The following is a 27,180-nucleotide window of genomic DNA, read 5'->3' on the forward strand; positions in this document are numbered from 1 at the left end:
TAGATCAAGAATGAAGATTGTCTGGCTTACTAAAACTAAAGGCCAGTGAGGCTTGGAAATCTAGGTTGCCAATCAAGATATGGAAACCCTGGTGGCATAGCGGTTAAGTGTTACAGCTGCTAACCAAAAGGTCAGCAGTTCGAATACACCAGGAGCTCCTTGGAAACTCTATAGGGCAGTTCTCCTCTGTCCTATAGGGTCTCTATGAGTCGGAATCGACTTGACGGCAATGAGTTTGGTTTTGATTTTTCGATGAGGATATAGGCATCACTGAGCATTTGGCAAATAACTCTCATTCTTCACTCCTCTGATTCTTGCCATCCTCCTGGATGACATCAATATCCATGATGTCAACTTATGGCCCTACTTTGCCCTTTTCCTGGGATGATACCTTCTTGCTTAGAGTCACTGTGTCCTCACAGAATGCCTTTCACAGTGTTCTGCTACTACAAAAAAAAAACTACAGGCACCCAGTAAATATTACCCTGAAAGTTTGATCAAATATCATCCTTTTTTTAAGTTGCTAGACGTCAAGCTCTAGGAGAGGTTTTATGTTTCTCCTATGAGATGAGCATACCTTTACTTTGTCATTCTGAAGAAAGAGAGTCCAGTGATGACCATCTTGACTGCTGGAGATGAGGAACTCCTTTACATACATGCTAGTAAGGAGAGATTTTGCCCCCTGGGTGGTAATTCCTGTGACTTTCATTGTCTTCTGGAAGTCCACTTGCAGCCACTCTTTTGGATTATTCACCTGGGGAAGTGAGTGTTGGAATAGTATCCTACTGGTCACAATTTGCTGACCCCAAATCCCTTCTCCTTAACCATATCCCAGCACTTATCATTCTGCATTTTAATGGCCTGTTGGCCAGTCTCCCCTATTATACTCTAAGCAACTTGAGGGCAGGAGTTTTGCATGATTCATCTCTATATCTCCAGGGTCAGCCACTTAATAGGTACCCAGTAAATGTTTTCTGAATGAATATAAGCCATATAGTAAGTCATAATCTACCAGCAAAAATATATTCATAGTGACTACAGTATGAAAAGTTTGGCAATGTGGCGTACCACCTGTTTTGTTTAAAATAAATCCCTGGAGGAGTACAGCCAATTAGCTCCATTCATCTCAAAAAGCTGCTCAGTGATTGAAAATCACGGATTGAATGGTTCTGGAAAAGAACTGTGTCCAATGCACTGTACATGGTTGTGACCCTTTCCTTTGTAGAACTGAGAAACTGAGGAAAAAAGCTAATTGTTGGTATTTCTCCATACGACTGACAATTCTTTGACAGATCTTAGGCCAGTACTGGATATAGAGATTCTTCTTCCAGGAGGTTCAGTTGGGGATCATTTCCCTAGCGAATGCTGTGTGAAATCACATAATACCAAAAACCAAACCCAGGGCTGTCAAGTCGATTCCGACTCATAGCGACCCTGTAGGACAGAGTAGAACTGCCCAACAGTTTCCAAGGAGCACCTGGCAGATTCGGACTGCCAACCCTTTGGTTAGCAGCTGTAGCACTTAACCACTACGCCACCAGGGTTTCCAAACTCACATAATACATCTAATAAATGCCTATAGGATTTTCTGCCCAGAGTCAACCTTCCTTGACACTTTCTGGAAACAACCAGTTGACAGAAATGTCTCTGAAGAAACAGTGAAGGGCTTTCCCTATTCTTCCCCAACCACTACTCCCTGATCGCAGTCAGTGAAACAACAAATCTGTTGCCTCTTACCTGTGGTCTCCAGGCATTGGTTCTCCCCTGAAGGTGAAGTCGGGCTTGTGAAGGAGACCAGGTGGCAAAAATATTGGTGAAGTAGGATGAGGCAGTAATTTGTGCATCTGATATTGTTTTACTCTCCATTCCCAGTGGCATGCTACAACCTCAAAGAAATGAAAGGAAAATGCCATCACAAAGTCATACTGCAGCCTAGATTCGCTCTAGGGCTACTGTCATCATGATGTCATTTCCCAGGTATCGACTTTTGGATATATTCTGTTATTGTTAATATGCCCCTTTTTTCTGTTCAGCTCTGCTCAGTTCTCTTTGACTTTGATTTGCCTTGTTAATAGCAGTGTAGGAAGTGGCCGCCCCTGGGGTTCCCATGGTTAGGGTGACCAAGCCATGGGCTTACCCAGAACTTTCCTGGTTTTAGCACTGATATTTTCTAGTCCTGAGAAACCCCTCAGTCCTGGGCAAACTGGGATGGTTGGTCACCCTACCCAAGGTGGAGAGAGGAAAGGATGTGGGATGGCTTGGCACTTACTGTTTAAATCACAGCCAATCAACTCCATGCGAAGAGTGCTGCGAATGCTATGATGTGTTGGGTGCAAACGGATGTACTGAGCAATAATTGGAGGATTAAAAATATTGTGTTTTATCCCAGATGAATCCACATTACCAAAGAAGACCTATAGACAGGGATTAGGACAAAGACACAAAAAATGAAGACAGAGTAAAAAGCAATGCCTTTCCAATCATATCTTCTTTCTAATTTTGCTTCATGCATTTCTCAACAGCATTTAACACCCAAACAAAACCGTTCTGGTTAGAATGATATTAGGATAGTATACATAAAGGAGCAAAGCACCAAGAAGAGTAGAACAAGGGGGATTAGGTCTGGGGCAGGTGAAATAGTTTTCTACTTTGGGTTCCTATAAAAGGTTCGTAAGTTGAGGAACCTGCTTAGGGTTTTGCTACTCCAGTGTGGTCCAAAGACCAGCAGCATCAGCATCAGCATCACTTGAGGGCTAATAGGAAATGTAGTAGCTGGGGCGCCACCCCAGATCCACTGAATGGAACTTTTACATTTTTACAAGCTCCCCAGATGCTCCCTATGCACAGTAAAGTCTGAGAAGCACTGGTTTGGAACAAGAGTAAGCCGTGAAAGGGGTACTGGGAGTTGTCAGCTTCTCCTCCACACTGGTCTCAGAATGATCTCCCAAGCATGTGGTTCATGTGTGTGTGGGCGTGTGTGAACACTTGCAAGTGTGCATTCATGTACGTGTGCATGTGTGTACGAACTGTGGGGCATTGATTAACAATCCGTTGCATATAAATTCATGAAACACACGTTAGTATCCAACATGTGGGGTTTAGGACATTGGCATGTCTAGGATCTGGAGAAAAATATATGATATATTCAAGTAAAAGGGAACACATTTTGAGAAAGCCTAGATATAAACCATGGGATATCATTTAAGGAAAGTTGAAATCTGATCTCTCGTAGAACACCTGGTATTCTGTATCTGTTTCCGCGCTCTAAAATAGGCATTAACATAAGTCTCTTTTATGATCACATGTCAGAGTAACAGTATTATGGAGAATTTTAGGAAGTTGTCCTGTCATGTAACAATTCTTTTCTTCTTATGGAATAGAAAATAGTAAGTTTATATCATTGCTCTTTGAAGAGATACAGCTAGAACGCTCCTTAGGAGCAAGAATGGCAAGACTTCTTGTCACATAGTTTGGACATGTTATCAGGAGGGATCAGTCCCTGGAGAAGGACATCATGCTTGGTAAAGTACAGGGTCAACGAAAAACAGGAAGACCCTCAACAGGATGGACTGACACAGTGGCTGCAACAATGGACTCGAGCATGACAACAATGGTGAGGATGGCGCAGGACTGGGCAGTGTTTTGTTCTGTTGTACATAGGGTCGCTATGAGTCAGAGACGACTCAACAATATCTAACAACAACAACATTGTTCTTAAACAAGTTATACCAAAAATTACAGCATTTTTTGTTAAACGTACCTATCGTTTGGGTTAAGATCAAATTAATAACATATACAAATCACCAACATTTGTTTAAAGATTCACCACGTACTCTTTTATCTATATATGGGGAAATTTGACCTTTTATTTGTGGTCTTTAGACTTGACCCTTGCAAGAGCTAATGTGATTAAATCCCAGGGAACAAATGTATCAGCCTTCTATACTGCCCCCTGTACTTAAAGATGTTAGTTGTTGCCGAATTGGCTCCAAGTCATGGCAACCTCATGCATAACAGAACAAAATGTTGCCCAGTCCTGCACAGTCTTCATGATTGTTGGTATCATGGAGGGAGAGGCCATGGGCCAAGGAATGTGGGCAGCCTCTTGTTGTTAGCTGCCATCGAGTCGGTTCCAACTCATAGTGACCTTATGCACAACACAATGAAACACTGCTCGGTGCTGAGCCATCCTTAAAATCGTTGTTACGCTTGAGCTCATTGTTGCAGCCACTGTGTCAATCCACCTCATTGAAGGTGTTCCTCTTTTCCGCTGACCCTGTACTTTGCCGAGCACGATGTCCTTCTCCAGGGACTGATTCCTCCTGACAACTTGTCCGAAGTATGTAAGATGCATTGTTGCCATCCTTGCTTTTAAGGAGCATTCTAGTTGTACTTCTTCCAACACAGATTTATTCATTCTTCTGGCAGTTCATGGTATATTCAATATTCTTCGCCAACACCACAATTCAAAGGCATCAATTCTTCTTCGGTCTTCCTTATTCATTGTCCAGCTTTCTCATGCATATGAGGAGATTGAAAATATCATAGCTTGGGCCAGGGGCACCTTAGTCTTCAAGGTGACAACTTTGCTCTTCAACACTTTAAAGAGGTCCTTTGCAGCAGATTTACCCAGTGCAATGCGTCTTTTAATTTCTTGACTGCTGCTTCCATGGCTGTTGATTGTGGATCCAAGTAAAATGAAATCCTTGACAACATCAATCTTTTCTTTGTTTATCATGATGTTGCTCACTGGTCCAGTTGTGAGGATTTTTGTTTTCTTTATGTTGAGGTGCAATCTATACTGAAAGCTGTGGTCTTTGATCTTCATTAGTAAGTGCTTCAAGTTCTGTTCACTATCAGCAAGCAAGGTTGTGTCATCTGCATAACATCGGTTGTTAATGAGTCTTCCTCCAATCCTGATGCCCCGTTCTTCCTCATATAGTTCAGCTTCTCGGGTTATTTGCTCAGCATACAGATTGAGTAGGTATGGTGAAAGAATACAACCCTGACGCACACCTTTCTTGACTTTAAACCAATCAGCATCCCCTTTTTCTGTCCGAACAACTGCCTCTTGATCTATGTAAAGGTTCCTCATGAGCACAATTCAGTGTTCTGGAATTCCCATTCTTCGCAGTGTTATCCATCGTTTGTTATGATCCACACAGTCAAATGCCTTTGCATAATCAATAAAACATAGGTAAACATGCTTCTGGTATTCTCTGCTTTCAGCCAGGATCCATCTGACATCAGCAATGACATCCCTGGTTCCACGTCCTATTCTGAAACCGGCCTGAATTTCTGGCAGTTCCCTGTTGATATACTGCTGCAGCCATTTTTTAATGATCTTCAGCAAAAATTTGTTTGTGTGTGATACTAATGATATTGTTCTATAATCTCCACATTCAGTTGGATCACCTTTCTTGGGAATAGGCATAAATATGGATCTCTTGCAATCAGTTGGCCAGGAAGCTGTCTCCATATTTTATGTCTGTCAGTTTGTCGTACTGTGGGGGCTTGTGTGTTGCTGTGATGCTGGAAGCTATGCCACTGGTATTCAGATACCAGCAGGGTCACCCATGGAGGACAGGTTTCAGCTGAGCTTCCAGGCTAAGACAGACTAGGAAGAAGGACCTGGCAGTCTACTTCTGAAAAGCATTAGCCAGTGAAAACCTTATGAATAGCAATGGAACATTGTCTGATATAATGCTGGAAGATGAGCCCCCCAGGTTGGAAGGCACTCAAAAGATGACTGGGGAAGAGCTGCCTCCTCAAAGTGGAGTCGACCTTAATGACGTGGATGGTGTAAAGCTTTCGGGACCTTTGTCCACTGATGTGGCATGACTCAAAATGAGAAGAAACAGCTGCAAACATCCATTAATAATTGGAACCTGGAATGTACAAAGTATGAATCTAGGAAAACTGGAAACCTTCAAAAATTAAATGGGACACATAAACATTGATATCCTAGGCATTAGTGAGCTCAAATGGACTGGTATTGGCCATTTTGAATCGGACAATCACATAGTCTACTATGCTGGGAATGACAACTTGAAGAGGAATGGTGTTGCATTCATCTCAAATAGAACGTTTCAAGATGTATCCTGAAGTACAACACTGTCAGTAATAGGATAATATCCATACGCCTAACAAGGAAGACCAGTTAATACGACTATTATTCAAATTTAGGCACCAACCACTAGGGCCACAGAAACAGAAGCGCGGCCTCTACAAGCTGTATACAGATTCTCTCCTAGAGTCCTCCAGTAGGAAAGCAGCTGTGCTGACACCTTGATTTTAGCCTACTGATTTTTGACTACTGACCTCCAAACTATAACAGAATAAATTTGTGTTGTTTTATGCCATTAAGTTTGTTGGAATTATATTCAAGTTCACATATTACAAAATCCTGTTACTGTGGAAACACAAGACTGCCCAATGATTAAATTTATTTAAGCATAACTTTATGGTTTTCTTAATCCTAAACAATAACTAGATATAATGCTAGTTTATGTGATCAATAAACCTATACAAGTTTAGACTTCTTGAAAGCCCTATGGAGCAGTTGTACTCTGTCCTATGGGATCACTATCAGTTGGAATCAACTTGATGGGAAGGGTTTGGTTTGGGTTTAGGGCCTGGCAGGAAGGGAGAACACGGGAGTGAGTCCCTGATGTACAGAGGGTGATGAAAACGTTCTGGCGTTAGGAAGTGGCGCTGGTTGCACGACACGCGGGCTGGTACTGCACACGGTCTTGCGGGCCACGTTGAAGTCGAGCAGCAAAGCGGAGTCCCCCCCCACCCCCCCGCCCCCAGGCCGTGCCAGCGATTGACAGTGGCCCTTCCGGGCCCAGCTGGAAGGAAGCCAGTGACGTCACGCAGGCCACGTGTCTCACAAAGGCTGCCCCTCTGACCAGTGAGGGGCCGGTCGGCGGGCGCTAGGAGACAGCGGGGTGCCTGCGTCGAAGCGTCGGTTGTGAGAGGCCGGTGGAGGCCGCAGCAGCTGGACGGTTGGACCAGGCGCGCCGGAGAAGTCGCAGCGAACCGAGCCGCATGGCCGGGAAACGGAGCCGTCGTGGTGGTGGTGGTGGTGGTGGAGGTGGTGGAGGTGGAGGGGGAGGTGGAGGGTCCTCCCGTCGCCAGAGGCGGACCCGCTCTCGCACCGAGCTGATCTTCTCCGCCAGCCACGTGGCGCATCTGCTCCGGGAGGGCCACTACGCCCAGCGCCTGAGTTCGTCGGCGCCCGTGTTCCTGGCGGCCATCCTCAAGTGCCTGACGGCCAAGATCCTGGAGCTGGCGGGCAACGAGGCCCAGAACAGCGGCAGGAGGCTCGTCACCCCGGAGCTCGTGGATATGGCCGTGCACAACAACGCTCTGCTCAGTGGCTTCTTCCTGACTACGACCATCTCCCAGGTGGCCCCGGCCCGCTAGTGAGGGTCCCAGGGCCCGTGCCAGACGCGCTCCCAGCCCCCAGCCGGGGAGGCACCCGGCGGCCTGCCTTCCCTTCGGCCTCGGGCAGCCTCCGTATCAGTTCTATTAAAGTGTTTTCAGAAACCCTGGGTGTGCGTGAGTCCCTCTGTGGCCGGCCGGTGGCCCTGAGGCCTGCACGTGGAGAATCCCAGAGGGACATGGCTGGAGGGGTGGGGGGGGTGGGGGGGTGGGGTGAGAGTGGTGGTGGTCTGGGCCGGGGCTTGACTCCCGGGCTTCAGAGACGGAGGAGGAGCAGTCTCTCCTGGCGACGGTGCAGGGAGAGGGCGCGGGGGGTGCAGAAGACTCCCCCCCTCCCCCCACGGCCTCTGAGGAGGTCAAGGTCTGGGGGCCCCCTGGCAGGGTGAAGCCCCCAAGGTGGGGGTGCCAGCTGCGATGGAGCCGAAGACCGTGGCTGTGGCGCCCAAGGCTTTATGCAGAGGAGGCAAGCCTAAGGGCCACAGGGGCGGGGTGGCAAGGGGGACACAGCGGTGGACAGGGACTTCAAGGGGGCAGGGGCGACGATGAGGAGGCAGGCGGAAAACAGTAAAGAGAGGCACCAAAAAGGAACGGTGGTCGTGCAGGACCACTTTAGTCGGAGTCCGTAAATTTTGAGCCGCCTAACGGGTTTAGGGAAACCCTGGCGGCCTAGTGGTTAGGAGCCGGACTGCTAGCCGAAAAGGTCAGCAGTTGGAATCCACCAGCCGCCCCCTGGAAACCCTAGGGGGCAGTTCCGCTCGGTCCTATAGGGTCGCTTAGAGTCAGAATCAACTCAATGGCAATGGGTTTGGTGGTTTTTGTTTTGCTTTTTGTTGCTGTTGTTGTTGTTGTGGCTGTTTGTTTGCTTTTAACAGGTTTAGAGCACCTCTGGCAACGCGGGTAAACAAGCCGTCCTAACCTAGCAGCAGCCCTAGCCCGGCCAGGCCCCTCCCGCCCTCCATTTTTGCATACGCGGCCAGCGTCCGGCCAGGCCCCGACTCCCAAAGCTCGATGTGCCTGTCACCTCGGCCAAGGGGAGGGCGGGGGGCGCCCCGCGGGGGCGCGGCCGCGGCTGCCGCAGCGTGACGCCGGCACGTCGCGGCCGCCGTGCCCGCCCGCTGCGGCCGCCGTCACGTTCGCCGCTTACGTCTGCGCGCCCGGAAGCGCTGAGGCGGCGAAGATGGCGGCTGCCGGCGCCGGTTTGGGCGGCGGTGCGGGCCCGGGGCCCGAGGCCGGGGACTTCCTGGCCCGGTACCGGCTGGTGTCGAACAAGCTGAAGAAGCGGTTCCTGCGGAAGCCGAACGTGGCCGAGGCCGGGGAGCAGTTCGGGCAGCTGGGCCGCGAGCTGCGCGCCCAGGAGTGCCTGCCCTACGCCGCCTGGTGCCAGCTGGCGGTGGCCCGCTGCCAGCAGGCGCTCTTCCACGGGCCCGGCGAGGCGCTGGCGCTCACCGAGGCCGCGCGCCTCTTCCTGCGGCAGGAGCGTGACGCGCGCCAGCGCCTGGTCTGCCCCGCCGCCTACGGGGAGCCGCTGCAGGCCGCCGCCAGCGCCTTGGGCGCCGCCGTGCGCCTGCACCTCGAGCTGGGCCAGCCGGCCGCCGCCGCCGCGCTCTGCCTCGAGCTGGCCGCCGCCCTGCGCGACCTGGGCCAGCCGGCCGCCGCCGCCGGCCACTTCCAGCGGGCCGCCCAGCTGCAGCTGCCCCAGCTGCCCCTGGCCGCGCTGCAAGCGCTCGGCGACGCCGCCTCCTGCCAGCTGCTGGCGCGGGACTACAACGCGGCCTTGGCGGTCTTCACGCGCATGCAGCGCCTGGCGCGGGAGCACGGCACCCACCCGGTGCAGCCTCCGCCGCCGCCGCCGTCGTCGTCGTCGTCGTCGTCGTCGTCGCTACAGCTACAGCTACAGGGGCCGCAGCCGCCCGGGCCCCCGCCGGGACCCGACACGGCCCTGGTCCTGCCGGTGCCGCTCCCTGCTAGCGCCGGCTCTGCGGCGCCTTCTCCCGCCGCTCTGGGCGCCTTCTCAGACGTGCTGGTCCGCTGCGAAGTGTCCCGCGTGCTGCTGCTGCTCCTCCTGCAGCCACCGCCCGCCAAGCTGCTGCCGGAGCACGCCCAGACCTTGGAGAAGTACTCCTGGGAGGCTTTCGACAGCCACGGGCAGGAGAGCAGCGGCCAGCTTCCCGAGGAGCTCTTTCTGCTGCTCCAGTCCTTGGTCATGGCGACCCACGAAAAGGACACCGAAGCCATCAAGTCGCTGCAGGTGGAGATGTGGCCGCTGCTGAGTGCCGAGCAGAACCACCTCCTGCACCTCGTCCTGCAAGAAACCATCTCCCCCTCGGGACAGGGGATCTGATCAGTCCCATTAACCAAGTGACTCTTTTCCTGTTAGCAAACCTCACGCATCCACCTTTGCATCTGGGGAGAAATAAAAGACGTTTTTCCTCATCGTACTGTTTTGTGTTATTGCTGTGGTCACCATGGGAATCAGAATTTAGTTTACTGAAGATTAGCTGTGTCCCAAGTGCTTGTTTCCATAATAATTAAAAAAAAAAAAAAAAAAAACACCAGTTGCCGTGGCTGGGTTCTGAGTCATGGGGACCCGGTGTGTGCAGAGTAGCACTGCACTCCCTGCATAGGGTTTTCCAGGCGTGACCTTTCAGAAGCAGATCGCCAGGCCTTTCTTCCGAGGCATGTCTGGGTGGCTTCGGAGAGTAGGAGGAAACACGTGATGATAGACTCGGGCTAGGGGCCCGATTCTCTTCCCCAAGACGGCAACATAGAGATGAGAATCTCCCTAGTAGTTGCCTAGGGCTACCCGAACAAGTGACCACAAACCCGGTAGCTTTTAAGGAACTTTTATTCCCTCACAGTTCTCGAGGCCAGAAGTCCAGATTCAAGGCCCTAGGGGAGAATGCTTCCTTGCCTCTTCCATGTTCTGGTGGTTCCAGGCGTTCCTTGGCTTTTAGACACATCATTCCAATCTTCTCTGCCTGTGTCTTCCCATGGCAGCCTCCTCTCTCCTCTGTGTGCCTTCACCCCTTCTCTCTGTGTCTTCTCCTCCTCTTAGAAGGACAAATCTCACTGAATTTTGGGCCCACCAGGATAATCCAAAGCGATCTCACCTCAGGATCCTTCACTTAGCTACATCTGCAAAGACCCTTTTCCCAAGTAGGGCCACTGTCACAGGTTCCGGGCTGGACATAATTCTCTCTCTCTCTCTCCCCGCCCTCTTTTTTTTTTGGTGGGTGGAGAGGGGGAGCACCATTCAACCCACTACACTCTTCTATTCCCCTCCTCTTTTTCCTCCCCCCAACCCAGCCCCATCTTTATTTTATACTGAGGATTTTCTTTTGCATAAAACCAAAACCCGTTGCCGTCCTGTCGATTCCGACTCGTAGCGACCCTATAGGACAGAGTAGAACTGCCCCGTAGGGTTTCCAAGGAGTCCCTGGTGGATTCGAACTGCCGACCTTAATTAAGGTTAGCAGCCCTAGCTCTTAACCACTACGCCACTGGGATAACCAACAACAACAAACCAAACCCACTGCCGTCGAGTCAATTCTGACTCACAGCGACCCTATAGGACAGAGTAGAACTGCCCCATAGAGTTTCCAAGGAGCGCCTGGCAGATTCCAACTGCTGACCCTTTGGTTAGCAGCCCTAGCACTTAGCCACTAGGCCACCGGGATAGCTCTGCTTAAATTCTTAAGCTATGTGATTTTATCCTGACTCTGGCCTCACCTCTCAGCTGATTTCTATGTCTTGGTGATCACCAATTTCTCCTGCGTTTCATCCGCCCCGTACATGTTCCTGGGAATAATTTTATTCCTTACAGCTGGGTGGTTGTTAACAGCCCTAAATCCATGATTGATAGAGCTATTCTAATACTCCTAACTGGTGGTTTAGATTTGACTCATCTGTATAATGTGAATATCTTACCTACTTGTCAGGAGGCAAAAAGCAGAGCTAGATAACTTCTCTTTCAGCTCCGATAGATACTTGTGCATTTGAAACGTACAGCGTATCTAGCACGTGCGCGATGCCGGGAAATGAACCTGCGGAGCTGATTTGCCACGCAGTCCTTATTCTGATAGCTGCGGCGCACGTGTGTCCAGTGCAATAGTTCCAAGGCATTGGGGTTCACAGTTTTGGTTCTATTCTGATACCAAAAACCAAACCAAACCAAACCAAACCTGTTGCTGTCGAGCCAGTTCCGACTCAGAGCAACCCTGGAGGACAGAGTAGAAGTGCCCCCATAGAGTTTCCAAGGAGCGCCTGGCGGGTTGGAACTGCTGACCTTTTGGTTAGCAGTCGTAGCTCTTAACCACTACGCCACCACGGTTTCCTCCAGTCTTCCGATAGCTGTGTGTAATCTAGATTACAACTTTTATTTGTAATAGGGATCTTTCCGCAGTTTTTCATTCAAACGCGTAAAATCAGAGCGTGTCTCTTTGCTATTTTGTGATTATGTACATGCGAGGCAGTATCGTTGTTCACCATTTCGTTTCTTTCCTTCCTTCCTTCCTTCCTTTCCTTCCTTTCCTTCCTTCCTTCCTTCCTTCCTTCCTTCCTTCCTTCCTTCCTTCCTTCCTTCCTTCCTTCCTTCCTTCCTTCCTTCCTTCCTTCCCTTCCCTTCCCTTCCCTCCCTCCCTCCCTTCCTTCCTCCTCTTTCTTCCTTTCCTTTTCCTTTCTTCTTTTTTCTTTTTTACAGTTTTAGGGTAGTAGTAAGAGCTCCTCAAAATAAGCCTCATCCTTAAACACTCAACTTTGGGGAAATGGATCCTTTAGGCTGGAGTTGTATACACTACTAAGCTTTTAGGGTGAGATTTAAGGGCACAGCTTGGGGGTGGATTTTCGTGTGTTTGTTTTGAGGGGAGCCGGGATGGGGGAGGGTTGCGATGCTGAGTTAAGCGGCTCAAAATGGGTGTGACTTTTAGGGTACTCTTTTCTGTTTCTGGAGTCCCTAGGTGGGGCGAATAGGTTACCATGCCCCACTGCTAACTGAAAGGTTGGAGGTTCAAGTCCACCTAGAGGCACCTCAGAAGAAAGGCCTGGAAATCTACTTCCAAAATATCAGGCCTTGAAAACCCTATGGAGCACACTTTTACTCTGACACGTGGAGCTGTCATGAGTCAGAGTCGACTTCAATGGCAACCGGTTGGTTTTCATTTCTACTTCAGTGTGGGCCTAGCAGGTCAGGAAATCCAGGAGCGGCCCATTTGAGACAGATCCAGCCACCATTCCTCTGCTCTCATTTGGCTGCCAGGAAGGGGTCTACTGACCTCTAGACTCCTAGTCCAATTTATTGCAAATGTTGTCACAGTACACGCTTCTTTGTTCTTTGGCTTTTTCTGGTACGCTCCTCGACCCGGGACTGCAGACCTGGTCGGCCGCCCTACTCTCTTATGACAGGAATGCCAAGGAGTTACGGAGGGTGACCGCTGAGATCATTTGGATTGGGGCTTAAGGAAAAGCCGCCTTGGGCCTCTGGTCTAAACTCCTTGTGGCGGGGCGTTGGGGCTGGGGGTGGGGGTGGGGGTGGGAGGGGATTCCCAGAGAGCCCAGTATGGGGTATGCAAGCATGATTGGAAGGAAACACTGAAGCGCCTTGTTTTCCGTTGGCTCATTAATGGATCTCTCTCAGAATCTTAGTGCCACGGATAGCTGGTCCAAGGCCTGGTTCCATCATTTCGGAGTTCGCTTGCTACATAGCACCTCAATATCAAAGTTAACACTGATTCCTAACACTATCAAAGATAAATATTTTTCTAAAGGATGTGATTAGTGTGATTTTAAATGTGAAGACTGGGGGAAAGATCCTTATTATTTAAATATTCATTGAAAAGTAGAAATTAGCATTCAAAATATTGGAAACGGTGGCAGTGAAGTTGTGCTCCTCACTGGGTGTGGGGGCTCCCCTTTGACCCCATTAGTCCTGTGGGAGTCAGCATCGCTCTCAGGCATAGATAGTAAAGCTAGTACTCTTGTTCCTCCCTCACAAATGCAAACTTATTTTGATTTTTGCTCATTAATAGGAATGAAGAAAAAGACGTTTTCCAGGTCAGTAGTTCTATCAGATGCCTGGGGCTATGTTCATTTGCTCCAGGAGAGCCATATCTGGAATTGCAATTGTTGCTGGCATCACCACCTAATTCAATTTGTGATGATTTGTCATTTTCCATTTCAACCTGGTTGGCTTACTGTCACCTTAAACCTAGCATATCCATAAGCGAACTCACCGTCTTATCCGTTCACTGAATCCTGAATCACATTTCTGCCAATAGAGCATCTCTTCATTTCTATGGTCTATGAGATGCTCGATGCTACTATTTTGGTTTTGTTCATATGTCTGTAATCACTGCAACTGCCCATAAGGTGGAAAATTATTTTTTGGAGTTAAGTTTGTAGAAGCTATGAGTGTTTGCCCCATATCTGAAATCTGTCAGAAGTTCTTTAAAGGATGCATGCATTTTCTTGAAAGGACTAATAACATACCATCAAGGTCCCAGTGGAGTTCCCTCGATAACTCTGCCACTTCTTCCCATCAAGGCTATACATGATGATAAATTGAGAGATGTAGAGGCTGGAGAGCTTCTGGCGGGCACCTTGGGTCTTGATGCCATGAATAATCATTGGTGCCAACAGATCCACCTATCAGTTAAAACAACACTTTATTTTAACCTGTTTTTAAATGTGTGTACCAGTTCCTGAAATTAACTCTTGGCTTAGGAAGAATTCACACTGGTGCACATACACCCAGCATTACCTTGGATACGTAGGTGGAGCAGACACCAGTGTTGAAATGTTGATATGTATGTGATGGGATGGGATAAATAGTGGGAACTGGTAAGAAAGGTGCTTATTGAGTTCACAGCCTGCTCCCTGGCAAACCAGGCCACTTCTAAATCATTGATCCCCCATTTTCTCTACACCTGTACTTTGTGCTGCACACAGGGACCCACGTACCTTAACTTCTTGCACACAACTTAGCCGCAGCCAAGCCAAAGCCAACTTCCTCTCCTCTTCCCAGACGGGCCCTCAATCCAATATCCTATTCAGTGATAAACTGCTATGCGTCCTTCAAATGTTAGTTCAGAAACTATCTCTCCTGGTTAGACTTTCTTAACTCTCCCAGACAAATATAGTTCTGCTTCTTTAATGTTTTTACTTCACTCTATATACCTTCAGCAAATTACTGCACCATATTATAAAGGTTGCTTTGCTGGCCTGCCTCCCTTATTAGACTGAGATTCTTAAGGCAGTGAATCTAACTGAGTCAATGTTACTGACTGAATTGTGCACCCTCCAAATATGTATTGGAGTCCTGACTCCCATACTTGTGGATATAACCCCTTTTGGGAATAGGATTTTCTTTGTGATGTTACTGAAGCCGTATCAATGTGGAGTGTGTCCTAAACCTGATCACTTCTGAGGGATAAAAAGAGCAGCATAGACGCAGAAGGAAGCAAGCACAAACAGAGGGGAAGATAATGCCACATGACGATCTGCAAGGGAATGCTGAGAATTTGAAGTTGAGACACAGATTTCCCCGGAGCAGATAGAGAGGGCCTTCCCTTAGAGCCAGCGCCCTAGGACCTCTAGCTATCTAAACCATGAGAAAATAAATTTCTGTTCTTTAAAGCCACCTACTTGTGGTATTTCTGTTGTAGTAGCTCTAGGTAACTGAGACAATCACCTAATCTCTCTGTGTCTCAGTTTCTTCATCTGTAAGTGGAGATAATAACAGTATTTATTTCAAAGGGTTATCATGAGGATTAAAGAGTTGATACTTCTGAAAAGCATTAGCCAGTGAAAACCTTATGAATAGCAGCGGAACATTGTCTGATACAGTGCTGGAAGATGAGCCCCCCAAGTTGGAAGGCACTCAAAAGATGACTGGGGAAGAGCTGCCTCCTCAAAGTAGAGTCGACCTTAATGACGTGGATGGAGTCAAGCTTTCAGGACCTTCATTTGCTGATGTAGCACAACTCAAAATGAGAAGAAACAGCTGCAAACATCTATTAATAATCAGAACCTGGAATATATGAAGTATGAATCTAGGAAAATTGGAAATTGTCAAAAATGAAATGGAACACATAAACATCAATATCCTAGGCATTAGTGAGCTGAAATGGACTGGTATTGGCCATTTTGAATCGGACAATCATACAGTCTACTATGCTGGGAATGACAACTTGAAGAGGAATGGTGTTGCATTCATCATCAAAAAGAACGTTTCAAGATGTATCCTGAAGTACAATGCTGTCAGTGATACGATAATATCCATACGCCTACAAGGAAGACCAGTTAATACGACTATTATTCAAATTTATGCACCAACCACTAGAGCCAAAGATGAAGAAATAGAAGATTTTTATCAGCTGCTGCAGTCTGAAATTGATCGAACATGCAATCAAGATGCATTGATAATTACTGGTGATTGGAATACTAAAGTTGGAAACAAAGAAGGATCAGTAGTCGAAAAATATGGCCTTGGTGATAGAAACAAAGCCGGAGATCAAATGATAGTATTTTGCAAGACCAACGACTTCTTCATTGCAAATACCTTCTTTCACCAACATAAACAGTGACTATACACATGGACCTCAGCAGATGGGACACACAGAAATCAAATTGGCTACATCTGTGGAAAGAGACGATGGGAAAGCTCAATATCATCAGTCAGAACAAGGCCAGGGGATGACTATGGAACAGACCATCAATCGCTCATATGCAAGTTCAAGCTGAAACTGAAGAAAATCAGAGCAAGTCCACAAGAGCCAAAATATGACCTTGAGTATATCCCACCTGAATTGAACACTAATGACCGGAGATGAGACAAGTTGTGGAATGACATCAAGGACATCATACATGAAGAAAGCAAGAGGTCACTGAAAAGACAGGAAAGAAAGAAAAGGCCAAGATGGATGTCAGAGGAGGCTCTGAAACTTGCTCTTGAACGTTGAGCAGCTAAAGCAAAAGGAAGAATTGATGAAGTAAAAGAACTGAACTGAAGATTTCAAAGGGTGGCTCGAGAAGACAAAGTAAAGTATTATAATGACACGTGCAAAGAGCTGGAGATGGAAAACCAAAACGGAAGAACACGCTCGGCGTTTCTCAAGCTGAAAGAATGGAAGAAAAAATTCAAGCCTCAATTTGCAATAGTGAAAGATTCCATAGGGAAAATATTAAATGACGCAGGAAGCATCAAAAGAAGATGGAAGAAATACACAGTCATTATACCAAAAAGAATTAGTCGATGTTCAACCATTTCAAGAGGTGGCATATGATCAGTAACCAATGGTACTGAAGGAAGAAGTCCAAGCTGCTCTGAAGGCATTGGCAAAAAACAAGGCTCCAGGAATTGATGGATTATCAATTGAGATGTTTCAACAAACATATGTAGCGCTGGAGGTGCTCACTCGTCTATGCCAAGAAATATGGAAGACAGCTTCCTGGCCAACTGACTGGAAGAGATCCATATTTATGCCTATTCCCAAGAAAGGTGATCCAACCGAATGTGGAAATTATAGAACAATATCATTAATATCGCATGCAAGCAAAATTTTGCTGAAGATCATTCAAAAACGGCTGCAGCAGTATATCCACGGGGAACTGCCAGAAATACAGGCTGGTTTCAGAAGAGGACGTGGAACCAGGGATATCACTGCTGATGTCAGATGGATACTGGGTGAAAGCAGAGAATACCAGAAGGATGTTTACTTGTGTTTTATTGACTATGCAAAGGCATTCGACTGTGTAGATCATAACAAACTATGGATAACACTGTGAAGAATGGGAATTCCAGAACACTTAATTGTGCTCATGAGGAACCTTTACATAGATCAAGAGGCGGTTGTTCGTACTGAACAAGGAGATACTGATTGGTTTAAAGTCAGGAAAGGTGTGCGTCAGGGTTGTATTCTTTCACCATACCTATTCAATCTGCATGCTGAGCAAATAATCTGAGAAGCTGGACTATATGAAGAAGAATGGGGCATCATGATTGGAGGAAGACTCGTTAACAACCTGTGTTATGCAGACAACACAACCTTGCTTGCTGAAAGTGAAGAGGACTTGAAGCACTTATGATGAAGATCAAAGACCACAGCCTTCAGTATGGATTACACCTCAACATAAAGAAAACAAAAATCCTCAGAACTGGACCAATGAGCAACATCATGATAAATGGAGAAAAGATTGACATTGTCAAGGATTTCATTTTACTTGGATCCATAATCAACAGCCATGGAAGCAGCAGTCAAGAAATCAAAAGATGCATTGCATTGGGCAAATCTGCTGGAAAAGACCTCTTCAAAGTGTTGAAGAGCAAAGATGTCACCTTGAAGACTAAGGTGCGCCTAACCCAAGCCATGGTATTTTCAATGGGATCATATGCATGTGAAAGCCGGACAATGAATAAGGAAGACCAAAGAAGAATTGACGCCTTTGAGTTATGGTGTTGGTGAAGAATACTGAATATACATACTATGTACTGCCAAAAGAACGAACAAACCTGTCTTGGAAGAAGTACAGCCAGAATGCTCCTTAGAGTCACGGATGGTGAGACTGTGTCTTACATACTTTGGACATGTTGTCAGGAGGGATCAGTCTCTGGAGAAGGATATCATGCTTGGCAGAGTACAGGGTCAGCGGAAAAGAGGAAGACCCTGAATGAGGTGGATTGACACAGTGGCTGCAACAATGAGCTCAAGCATAAGAAGGACTGTAAGGATGGGTCAGGGCTGGGCAGTGTTGTGCATAGGGTCGCTATGAGTCGGAACTGACTCGACGGCACCTAACAACAAAACTTTATATATATTTAAAGTGGATTCCAACTTGTAACGACCCTATAGGACAGGGCTTCCGAGAAGCACCTGGTGGATTGAAACTGCCAACATTTTGGTTAGCAGCTGAGCTCTTAACCACTATGCCACCAGGGCTCCAACATATATAGACACTTTATATATATACATAGAGAGAGAGAGAGAGAGAGAGAGAGAGCTTACAAGAGGAAGAAGTGATATGATTGAATGTGATATATTTCCCATCATTGATTCGTTTTTCTAACCTTGATCCAGGAAAAGGGATCCTTGGTGCTCCAGGCATTGACCGATCCAGTATAATGAAGTCTGGCCAGCTTTGGGGCCCACTGTCCTTTGACCAAGAGAAGAGAGAGATTAAATTCAGTTGGGTTGGTCCTAGACACTTGGGAATGAAATTATTCTCTTAAGAAAAGCTAAGAAAAGCTAATCCTAGTTATGGAGAAAACAGAGAAAGTCATAAAGACTTCATAGCTCAGTGTGGATTACTACTGAATGGTTTTGATTGTCTTTGTTGTCCATTCTATTTTCTAGCATTGAATAATTTTGTTGATTGTTAGTACTTCTAATTAGCTGATACTGGAATTTGTTACCAGTACTAACAAATAATATTATTTCTTTATTACACAAAATATGTTCATTGTAGAAAAATCAGAGAATGCAAAATAAAAACATAAGTAAAAATACAAGAAGCTCAAAGTATAATTTGAGACACAGTACAGTATGAAAAGTGCTACACGGAAGTATGTGCATGATCCTATTAAAAAAAACATAAAAAATGATTCTGCCTTTTTGTATGGGGAGAGTTATGAAAGGTTTTATAAAGGAGGCAAGGCTAGGAAACTGAGTCTTGAAGGATGTGGAAGAGTTTGCAAGACAGAAAAGTATGGAAGGAATAGTTTTGATGGGGGAGTGAGCATGTGTAAAGGCAAAGAGTCAAGAAATGACATGGCACGCTCAGAAAGAGTACTTCAGTATTCAAGAAGGATAGGGTGCAAGGGGCAGTGAACGTGAGGAGACAAGAATGGAGAGTTTGGCAGTGTTCACAGAAGGTTTTGTTCTGAAGGTAACAAACAGGAAGCTACTAAAACAGTTTAAGCAGGAAGTGGGGTGATTGGATTTGTGCTTTAGAAATATCATTCCTGTCACAGTGAAGAGAATGAATTCAAGGGAGCAATACCGAAGGCAGGGAGGCCGTTCAAGGAGGCAATGGCATTACCCAGATGAGCAATGATGGTGGCCTGAATTAAAATGGTCTCACTGGGAAACAGAGAGAGGTACTTATGAGGTAGAATTAATACAACCATAGTGATGGATTGGTTACCTGAATCTAACAGAAATAAAAAAGATATAATCAGCCCAGGTTTGTGGAGGGAAATAATAGTATTTACCATAATGTCCTGAAGCTGTAATCTGAGAATCTCTAATGCGTCCAGAAGCCATTCCCAGGGGAGTCTGACACTCTGAAATCAAACAGGGGAAACACAGTAGCTGGAGGTGTAGAGAATTCAGATTCAGAAATGTTAAGTCAGTGAAAATGGGAGAACACCAACAAAAGCTAACATCTTTTAGTGTTTACTATATGTCAAGGGCCCTGGTGGTGCAGTGGTTAAGAGCTTGGCTGCTAAGCACAAGGTCGATAGTTCAAATGCAACAGCTACTCCTTGGAAACCCTATGGGGCAGTTCTACTCTGGAACTGACTTGACAGCAATGGGTTTTTTTTTTTAATGTGTCAAGAACTGTACTAAATATTTTATTGTACTATCTCATTTAATTCATGCAAGCAGGTAGGTATAACTATTTACATTTTGCAGCTCAGAAAACTAGGGCTCACACATAAGTAGACCAGAGGTTCTCTTACTTGTTCAGGGTGAAATTCCCAAAGTCTTCCAAGTGATATTTGTAAGTTATCTTTGGTAACTGAATCAAAATTAAGTCCCCAAATTTTCTCTTGAGATCTTGGAGCTCCATCAAGTTGTAAAAATGAAGAGATATTTTTAGCACCAATTTATTGAATATTTAGAGCTTCAGGTCCAAAGTGTTCAAAGCTTCAAGTGTATCTTCCCTCCTCTGAGGACTCTGATGATTTCTACCAGCAATATCTATTTTAAATTTCATAACAGCTGTGAGCTTGTATTAATCCCTTACAAAGATAACCATTCCAGGAAGAGAAAAAAGATGACATGAAATTGTATAGAAGTGGGCTAGGTACGCAGTGAGCCTCTGCCCACAGTGCTACTCACCCTTGCTGTACACCAGAAAAAGAGTGCTCATTCCAGCTTGTAGATGCTCACCAATAAGGCATTCTACCCGCCAAATCCCAGCTTTGGATGGCAGCATTTCCACTGTCTCAAACATGCCTTATCAAAAACAAAGAGAACACAACTTACAAAAATCTGTTGAATTCCTATACACAAACAAAAAGAATTTCAAAAAGAAAATCAGGAAAGTAGTACCATTTATAATAGCCCCTAAAAAGATAAAATATTTAGGAATAAATCTAACCAGGAATGTAAAAGACCTATACAAAGAAAACTACAAAATACTATTGCAAGAAACCAAAAGAGACCTACATAAATGGTAAAACATATCATGCTCATGGATAGGAAGACTCAACATTGTGAAAATGTTAATCCTACCCAAAGCGATCTACACATATAATGCAATCCTGATCCAAATATTAATAGCATTCTTGAACAAGCTGGAAAAACTAATTGCCAATTTTATATGGAAAGAGCCCCCAGATAAGCAAAGCATTATTGAAGAAAAAGAATAAAGTAGGAGACCTCACGCTACCTGATCTCTGAACCTACTATACAGCCATGGTAGTCAAAACAGGCTGGTACTGGTACAACAACAGACACATTGACAAATGGAACAGAATCGAGAACCCACATGTAAATCCACCCATCTACAGCCACCTGATCTTTGACAAAGGACCAAAGCCCATCAAATGTGGAAAAGACAGTCTTTTTAACAAATTGATGCTAGCAAAACTGGATGTCCATCTGTAAAAAATGAAAGAGGACTCATACGTCACACCATACACAAAAAGTAACTCAAAATGGATCAAAGACCTAAATATAAAACCTAAAATAATAAAGATCATCGAAGAAAAAATAGGGACAACACACACACACAACAAAGAGAAAAACCAGACCTATTGCTGTCGAGTCAATTCCAACTCATAGTGACCCTGAGGGCCCTAATATATGGCATAAATACAATACAGACCATAACTAACAATGTACAACCACCAGAGGAGAAACTAGTTAACTGGGAGCTCCTAAAAATTAAACACTTATGCTCATCAAAAGACTTCACCAAAAGAGTAAAAAGAGAACCTACAGATTTGGAAAAATTTTTTGGCTATGACATATCCAACAAGGGTCTAATCTCTAAAATCTATACAATACTTCAACATCTCAACAACAAAAAGACAACCCAATTAAAAAACAGGCAAAGGATATGAACAGACACTTCACCAAAGAAGACATTCAGGTGGCTAACAGACACATGAGGGAATGCTCGCAATCATTAGCCATTAGAGAAATGCAAATCAAAACTACAATGAGATACCATCTCACCCCAACGTTAGTGGCACTAATAAAAAAAAACAGAAAATAACAAATGTTGGAGAGGCTGTGGAGAGACTGGAACTCTTAGGCACTGCTGGTGGGAATATAAAACGGTACAACCATTTTGGAACACAATATGGTGCCTCCTTAAAAAGCTAGAAATAGAAATACCACACAATCCAGCAATCCTACTCCTAGGAATATATCCTAGAGAAATAAAGAGCCTTCACACGAATAGACATATGCACACTCATGTTCATTGCAGCATTATTCACAATAGCAAGAAGATGGAAACAACCTAAATGCCCATCAACAGATGAATGGATAAATAAATTGTGGTACATACACACAATGGAACACTAACCAAAAACACCAAACCCGTTGCCGTCAAGTCGATTCCAACTCATAGCGAACCTACAGGACAGAGTAGAGCTGCCCCATAGAGTTTCCAAGGAGCACCTGGTGGATTTGAACTGCTGACCTTTCTGTTAGCAGCCATAGCACTTAACCACTATGCCACCAGGGTTTCCATATTATATATAGATAAAGAACAGTGATGAATAAACAGAACATCTCACAACATGGATGAATCTGGAGGGCATTATGCTGAGTGAAATAAGTCAGTCACAAAAGGAAAAATACTGTATGAGACCACTATTTTAAAAACCCAAGAAAAGGTTTACACGCAGAAAAAAACAATCTTTGATGGTTAAGACGGAGGGGAGAGGTGGAGAAGGGAAATCACTAACTAGATAGTAGACAAGTGTTAACTCTGGTGAAGGAAAAGACAGCACACAATATAGCGGAAGTCAGCACAATTTGACCAAGGCAAAGTCATAGATGCTTCCTAGGCACATCTAAACGCTTTGAGGGAATGAGTTACTGGGGCTGAGGGCTGGGGACCATGGTCTCGGGGGACATCTCGGTCAATCAGCATAATGTAGTTCATAAAGAAAATGTTCTACATCCTACTTTGATGAATGGTGTCTAGGGTCTTAAAAGCTTGCCAGTGGCCATCTAAGATACAACTATTGGTCCCAGTATGTTCGGAGCAAAAGAGAATGAAGAAAACCAAAGATACAAGGAAAGTATTAGTCCAAAGGACTAATGGACCACACGAACTACAGCCGGAAAAACAAGATGGTGTCCTGCTACCATTACCAACAACTTTGACAGGGATCACAATACAGGGTCCCAGGCAGAGCGGGAGAAAAACGTATAACAAAAAATCAAATTCAGTAAAAAAAAGACCAGATTTACTGGTCTGACAGAGACTGGAGGAACTCCTGAGACTATGGCCCCCTGGGCACTCTGCTAACTCAGAACCAAAGCCACTCCACCTTTCAGCCAAGGATTAGACAGGCCTACAAAACAAACAATAACACATGTGAGGAACGTGCTTCTTAGTTCAATCAAGTATACAAGACCAAACGGGCAACACCTGCCCAAAAGCAAAGACAAGGAGGTGGGAACAGACAGGAAAACTGGATGAATAGACACAGAGAACCCAGGGTGGAAAGGGAAAGGCGGAATGCTTGCTATGTGAGGCACTGGAGATTGAATTCTGATTCCGCCTCCTATCTGGGAAATGAAAGAGTCAGGGTGGCTGAATGTTTTGGTGGTGGAGACAGGAGAATGCTCCTGAATTAGGATGGTCTGCATTCCCAGGGTTTTTCAGAGCAAAAGATATGTTTCTCGCTGGGCAGAGAATGGGCTCCTTGGAACACAGAGGTCAGGGTGAGGTACATCTTGGGTCTAGTCCACTAGGGGTAACTAAAGACATAAAGTAAACCCAGTAGCAAGAAACTGGAGGTAAATGGTGACGGGCTGAGGAATGAGTCACAAGTGATCACCCAGAATAAAAGTGAAAGCAGCCAGGTCAAGGGAAGTTCATGAGAGAGGGTCTTAAGCAGGACCCTTGGAAGAGTCCCTGAAAATGCTCTGCGAGAGGAAGAGTCAGCTTTAAATACCTACCAGGTGCAGACAATGTGAACGGTGCCAGTTGTAAGTTGGTGAGAGCTGTTCTACCCATTTACCCTAAACCTATCCATGCCAGAGTTCAAAACAGCACAGTATAGACAAGATAGATAGAGGTGTCAACCACCCTTACTTACAAGTTCTGAGTTTTGAGTAATATTTTGGCGTGGACGCTGTAATTTCTGACTTGAACTGTGAGGTAAAGTGACTGCAGGCCTGTTTATCACTTAAGAGTGAGTAGACAAGTCACAGGGCTTATCTGAATTTTCATCCCAAAACAGGGGAAGTTTCCCTCCCGCCCATTAAACTTTTTTTTTAAGTTGTGTTTTAAAAAACTTGGTGAGTAGTGCTTAATTAATGTACTGGTTGCATATATAAACCAATCAGTCTTTGGATAACTACTAATGCCATGTGGGATTCGAGATGGAAAATGAAAGTGCTGCAACATTCACTGTCCATTTATTCTGTTGCCTTTCCTTTAAAGCACTTTTCCTGTATCTGAAATTATCTTGTTCATTTGCTAATTAACCATCTCTCTGCAGGTTAAAGTTACTTGAAAAAGTAAGTTACCTGAGAGCAGGGAGTTTGTCTCCTTTGTTCACTGATTGTATTCCTAGTGCCTAGGCCAGTGCCTAGAATATACATTTAAAGTACACAATAAGTAGTCAGAAGAAAGAGCACACACTAGTTCATACCTGGATATAGGTTGTAGACTGCCATTTTATACTCCTCTTTTTTCCGTATAGTGAACACGTGTCCACTGAAATGAATAGAATGGATATTTTCATTGCTGCCCATGCTGAGCAGGTACCACCGGATCCTTTGATCCTGAGCCATTACTAAGCCAGGCAGTGTATCCATCACATAGCCATTGATTGCTATTGAAGGAGAACACAGAGAAGGCTATGAAAACCTATTGCAGGCATTTCTTTCTCTCCACCCCACCAAAAATACTGATGATTCTGAGGGTTCCACTCCCACACGTATACTCTCGATTCATACATTGTTCAAGCCTTCTGCTCAAGGCTCATTTAACACAGTGCATGCTGCATTTTACAGTAATATTTGGTATATATATGTGGTATATATTACCATGGAAGACATAGTTCTTTTTAAAAGCGGGGTCCTCCATCTGGATATTGCAGGGAGCCTTGCAGTTTCTTTCCATGTTTTCAGTGAAGTACCAGCTCTTGGTCTCATCAAAGATAGTGAAAAGCAGAGCAAATTCCTGAACTGTCAGTTGTCTCCCATGAGCAGGGTTCAGCGTGTTAGTGTGGCATATCAGAAGGGGTCCAATCAAGCCTGAGTGCAGATCTTTTTCCTGGGGAGGGAAGATGTCAATCCTATGTGTATAAGCTCTCTCTCACCTATGAACCACAGTAGACTTCTCATCAACTTTCATGCCACCCCAACTCACCCCATATTTTCCCACAGCACAATTCATCCTCTTCAGTAGATTCCAGAGTAGTACTTCTAAAACACAAATATGTCACCTCCCCTATTTAAAACTTCCCATTGCTTTTGGGATAAATACCAAAATTCTTAGCAGAACACACAGAGGTCACTTCTTTTCCATCATAAAGTGGCCAGCATAATGGAGACTTGCTTACCAGATCAACATCAGAGAAATAAGCCCAAGCCTTGCAGTCAAATTCATCTTCAGTGGGTGCCATATGACGTTGCACTTGCCAAAAGTAAGATTTGGTTTCATTAGGCTTCACTAAATTTTTTCTAGGTTCTGTTCCTTGTCTCTGATCTTCCTCATAAGAAATAAGACTAGAATAGAAGGAGTAAGGACGAGAGGCCTGGTTTTTGAAAGTCACCTGCGGAGAAAAAGAAAAAAATCACAAGCATCCTCTTTTTAGGGTCTTAAAGTTCTTAGCTTAGGGATCACAGACCTAATAGGAACACCAAAATTTTGGGTTTTATCCAAGTTTTTAATACCCTGGAGGAAGTGGTATAGGGGGTGGATTTTGTTATATCCCAAACCTAAAGATCTACAGAAGACACAAGAATTCTAAAATCTTTAAGGCATGAACTCAAAGTTGCAAAGGAGAAAAATTCTTAAATACTTAAAAGCAATTCCAAAGTAAAAGGTGAAATATCGCCACAGGGGTTTTAAGAGGCAACAACCCCAGGAGCTGATGCCGAACTCAAGGTTCTTCATGACAAATTCCGGTATGAATGCATATGATCTTTTTTAAAAAGACTTGTTTTTCAGATTTAAAAAGTTATTCATAGTTATTGTAGAACATATGAAAAGTAAAATAAAATTCAAGGCAGAAAAAAATTCCCATAATTTTAGAATCTTCAACAATCAACTGGGACAATGGATGGTTTTTTGGGAAAAAATAAAACTACTTTGATCTCACACAATGCACCAAAATAACTTGTAGTCTGTAGGAAATATTAACAGATGTAAAAGTAAATGCAAAAAATTAAACTGTAAAAAGAAAGCTGAAGGAAGTATAGGTGATTTTTTAAAAACCTCTGGATGGGGAGGAATTTTTATAAATATAAAGGGAATAAATGAGTCATAAAGGAAAGATTGCTGGGTTATCCAAACAAACAAACAAACAAACAAAAAAACCCACTGCCATCGAGTCAATTCTGACACATACCAACCCTATAGGACAGACTAGAATCACCCCATAGGATTTCCAAGGCTGTAAATCTTTAGGGAAGCAAACTGCTGCACCTTTTTTCCACAGAGCAGCTGGTAGATTAGAATCACTGACCTATTGGTTAGCCACTGAATGCTTAACCACTGCACCACCAGAGCTCCTCGATTGATGGGGTAAAAAAAAAAAAAAACAAACCCAGCCAGTGCCATCAAGTCGATTCTGACTCATAGCGACCCTATGGGACAGAGTAGAGCTGCCCCATCGAGTTTCCAAGGAGCGCCTGGTGGATTTGAACTGCAGACCTTTTGGTTAGCAGCCGTAGCACTTAACCACTATGCCACCAGGGGGTGCTACCTACAAACTCAAACTTTTTTACTTCAAAAGCATCATGTATAAAATTAAAGATGACAAACTTGGAAATACACTTTCACCGAAATGATCAATGTTTAATATCTATAATATATAAGCCCTTGGAAGCAGCAGTCAAGAAATCAAACAATGTACTGAATTGGGCAAACCAGCTGCAAAAGACCTCTTTAAAGTGTTAAAAAATCAAAGACATCACTTTGAGCACTAAGGCACGCCTGACTCAAGCCCATGGTGTTTTCAACCACCTCAAATGCATGTGAAAGCTGAATATGCCATGGACTGCCAAAAGAACGAACAAATTCATCTTGGAAGAAGTACAACCAGAATGCTCCTTAGAAGCAAGGATGGCGAAACTGTGTCTTACATACTTTGGA

At 45.0% G+C, this 27,180-nt stretch overlaps 3 protein-coding genes across 4 annotated transcripts in view; 2 read left to right on the forward strand and 1 right to left on the reverse strand.

The window, feature by feature from the left end:
- The window catches only part of F8 (coagulation factor VIII), a 141,377-nt gene that overhangs the window by 12,552 nt on the left and 101,645 nt on the right, over positions 1 to 27,180 (reverse strand). For both annotated transcript variants that reach the window (XM_064277823.1, XM_003421705.4), the window contains 10 exons: positions 25,424 to 25,636; positions 24,906 to 25,134; positions 24,509 to 24,691; positions 20,502 to 20,618; positions 19,649 to 19,720; positions 18,506 to 18,591; positions 13,930 to 14,085; positions 2,270 to 2,414; positions 1,738 to 1,886; positions 578 to 754 (listed from right to left, as the gene is read on the reverse strand). In XM_064277823.1, the coding sequence (XP_064133893.1) occupies positions 578 to 754; positions 1,738 to 1,886; positions 2,270 to 2,414; positions 13,930 to 14,085; positions 18,506 to 18,591; positions 19,649 to 19,720; positions 20,502 to 20,618; positions 24,509 to 24,691; positions 24,906 to 25,134; positions 25,424 to 25,636 (1,527 nt within the window). The remainder of the gene's footprint in view (positions 1 to 577; positions 755 to 1,737; positions 1,887 to 2,269; positions 2,415 to 13,929; positions 14,086 to 18,505; positions 18,592 to 19,648; positions 19,721 to 20,501; positions 20,619 to 24,508; positions 24,692 to 24,905; positions 25,135 to 25,423; positions 25,637 to 27,180) is intronic.
- LOC135228851 (histone H2A-Bbd type 2/3) lies at positions 7,051 to 7,613 on the forward strand. Its single transcript, XM_064277968.1, has one exon. It carries the CDS (start codon positions 7,051 to 7,053, stop codon positions 7,426 to 7,428), a length of 378 nt encoding a protein of 125 aa, XP_064134038.1. The 3' UTR covers positions 7,429 to 7,613.
- F8A1 (coagulation factor VIII associated 1) lies at positions 8,608 to 10,366 on the forward strand. The gene has a single exon (XM_064277822.1). It carries the CDS (start codon positions 8,624 to 8,626, stop codon positions 9,785 to 9,787), a length of 1,164 nt encoding a protein of 387 aa, XP_064133892.1. The 5' UTR covers positions 8,608 to 8,623; the 3' UTR covers positions 9,788 to 10,366.

Source organism: Loxodonta africana, chromosome X (genome assembly GCF_030014295.1).
Source record: "Loxodonta africana isolate mLoxAfr1 chromosome X, mLoxAfr1.hap2, whole genome shotgun sequence".
Taxonomy (NCBI): domain Eukaryota; kingdom Metazoa; phylum Chordata; class Mammalia; order Proboscidea; family Elephantidae; genus Loxodonta; species Loxodonta africana.

Bases quoted from the DNA above. Each gene is read 5' to 3' on its own strand.
- LOC135228851 (XM_064277968.1), top strand. From the start codon at position 7,051: ATGGCCGGGAAACGGAGCCGTCGTGGTGGTGGTGGTGGTGGTGGAGGT.
- F8A1 (XM_064277822.1), top strand. From the start codon at position 8,624: ATGGCGGCTGCCGGCGCCGGTTTGGGCGGCGGTGCGGGCCCGGGGCCC.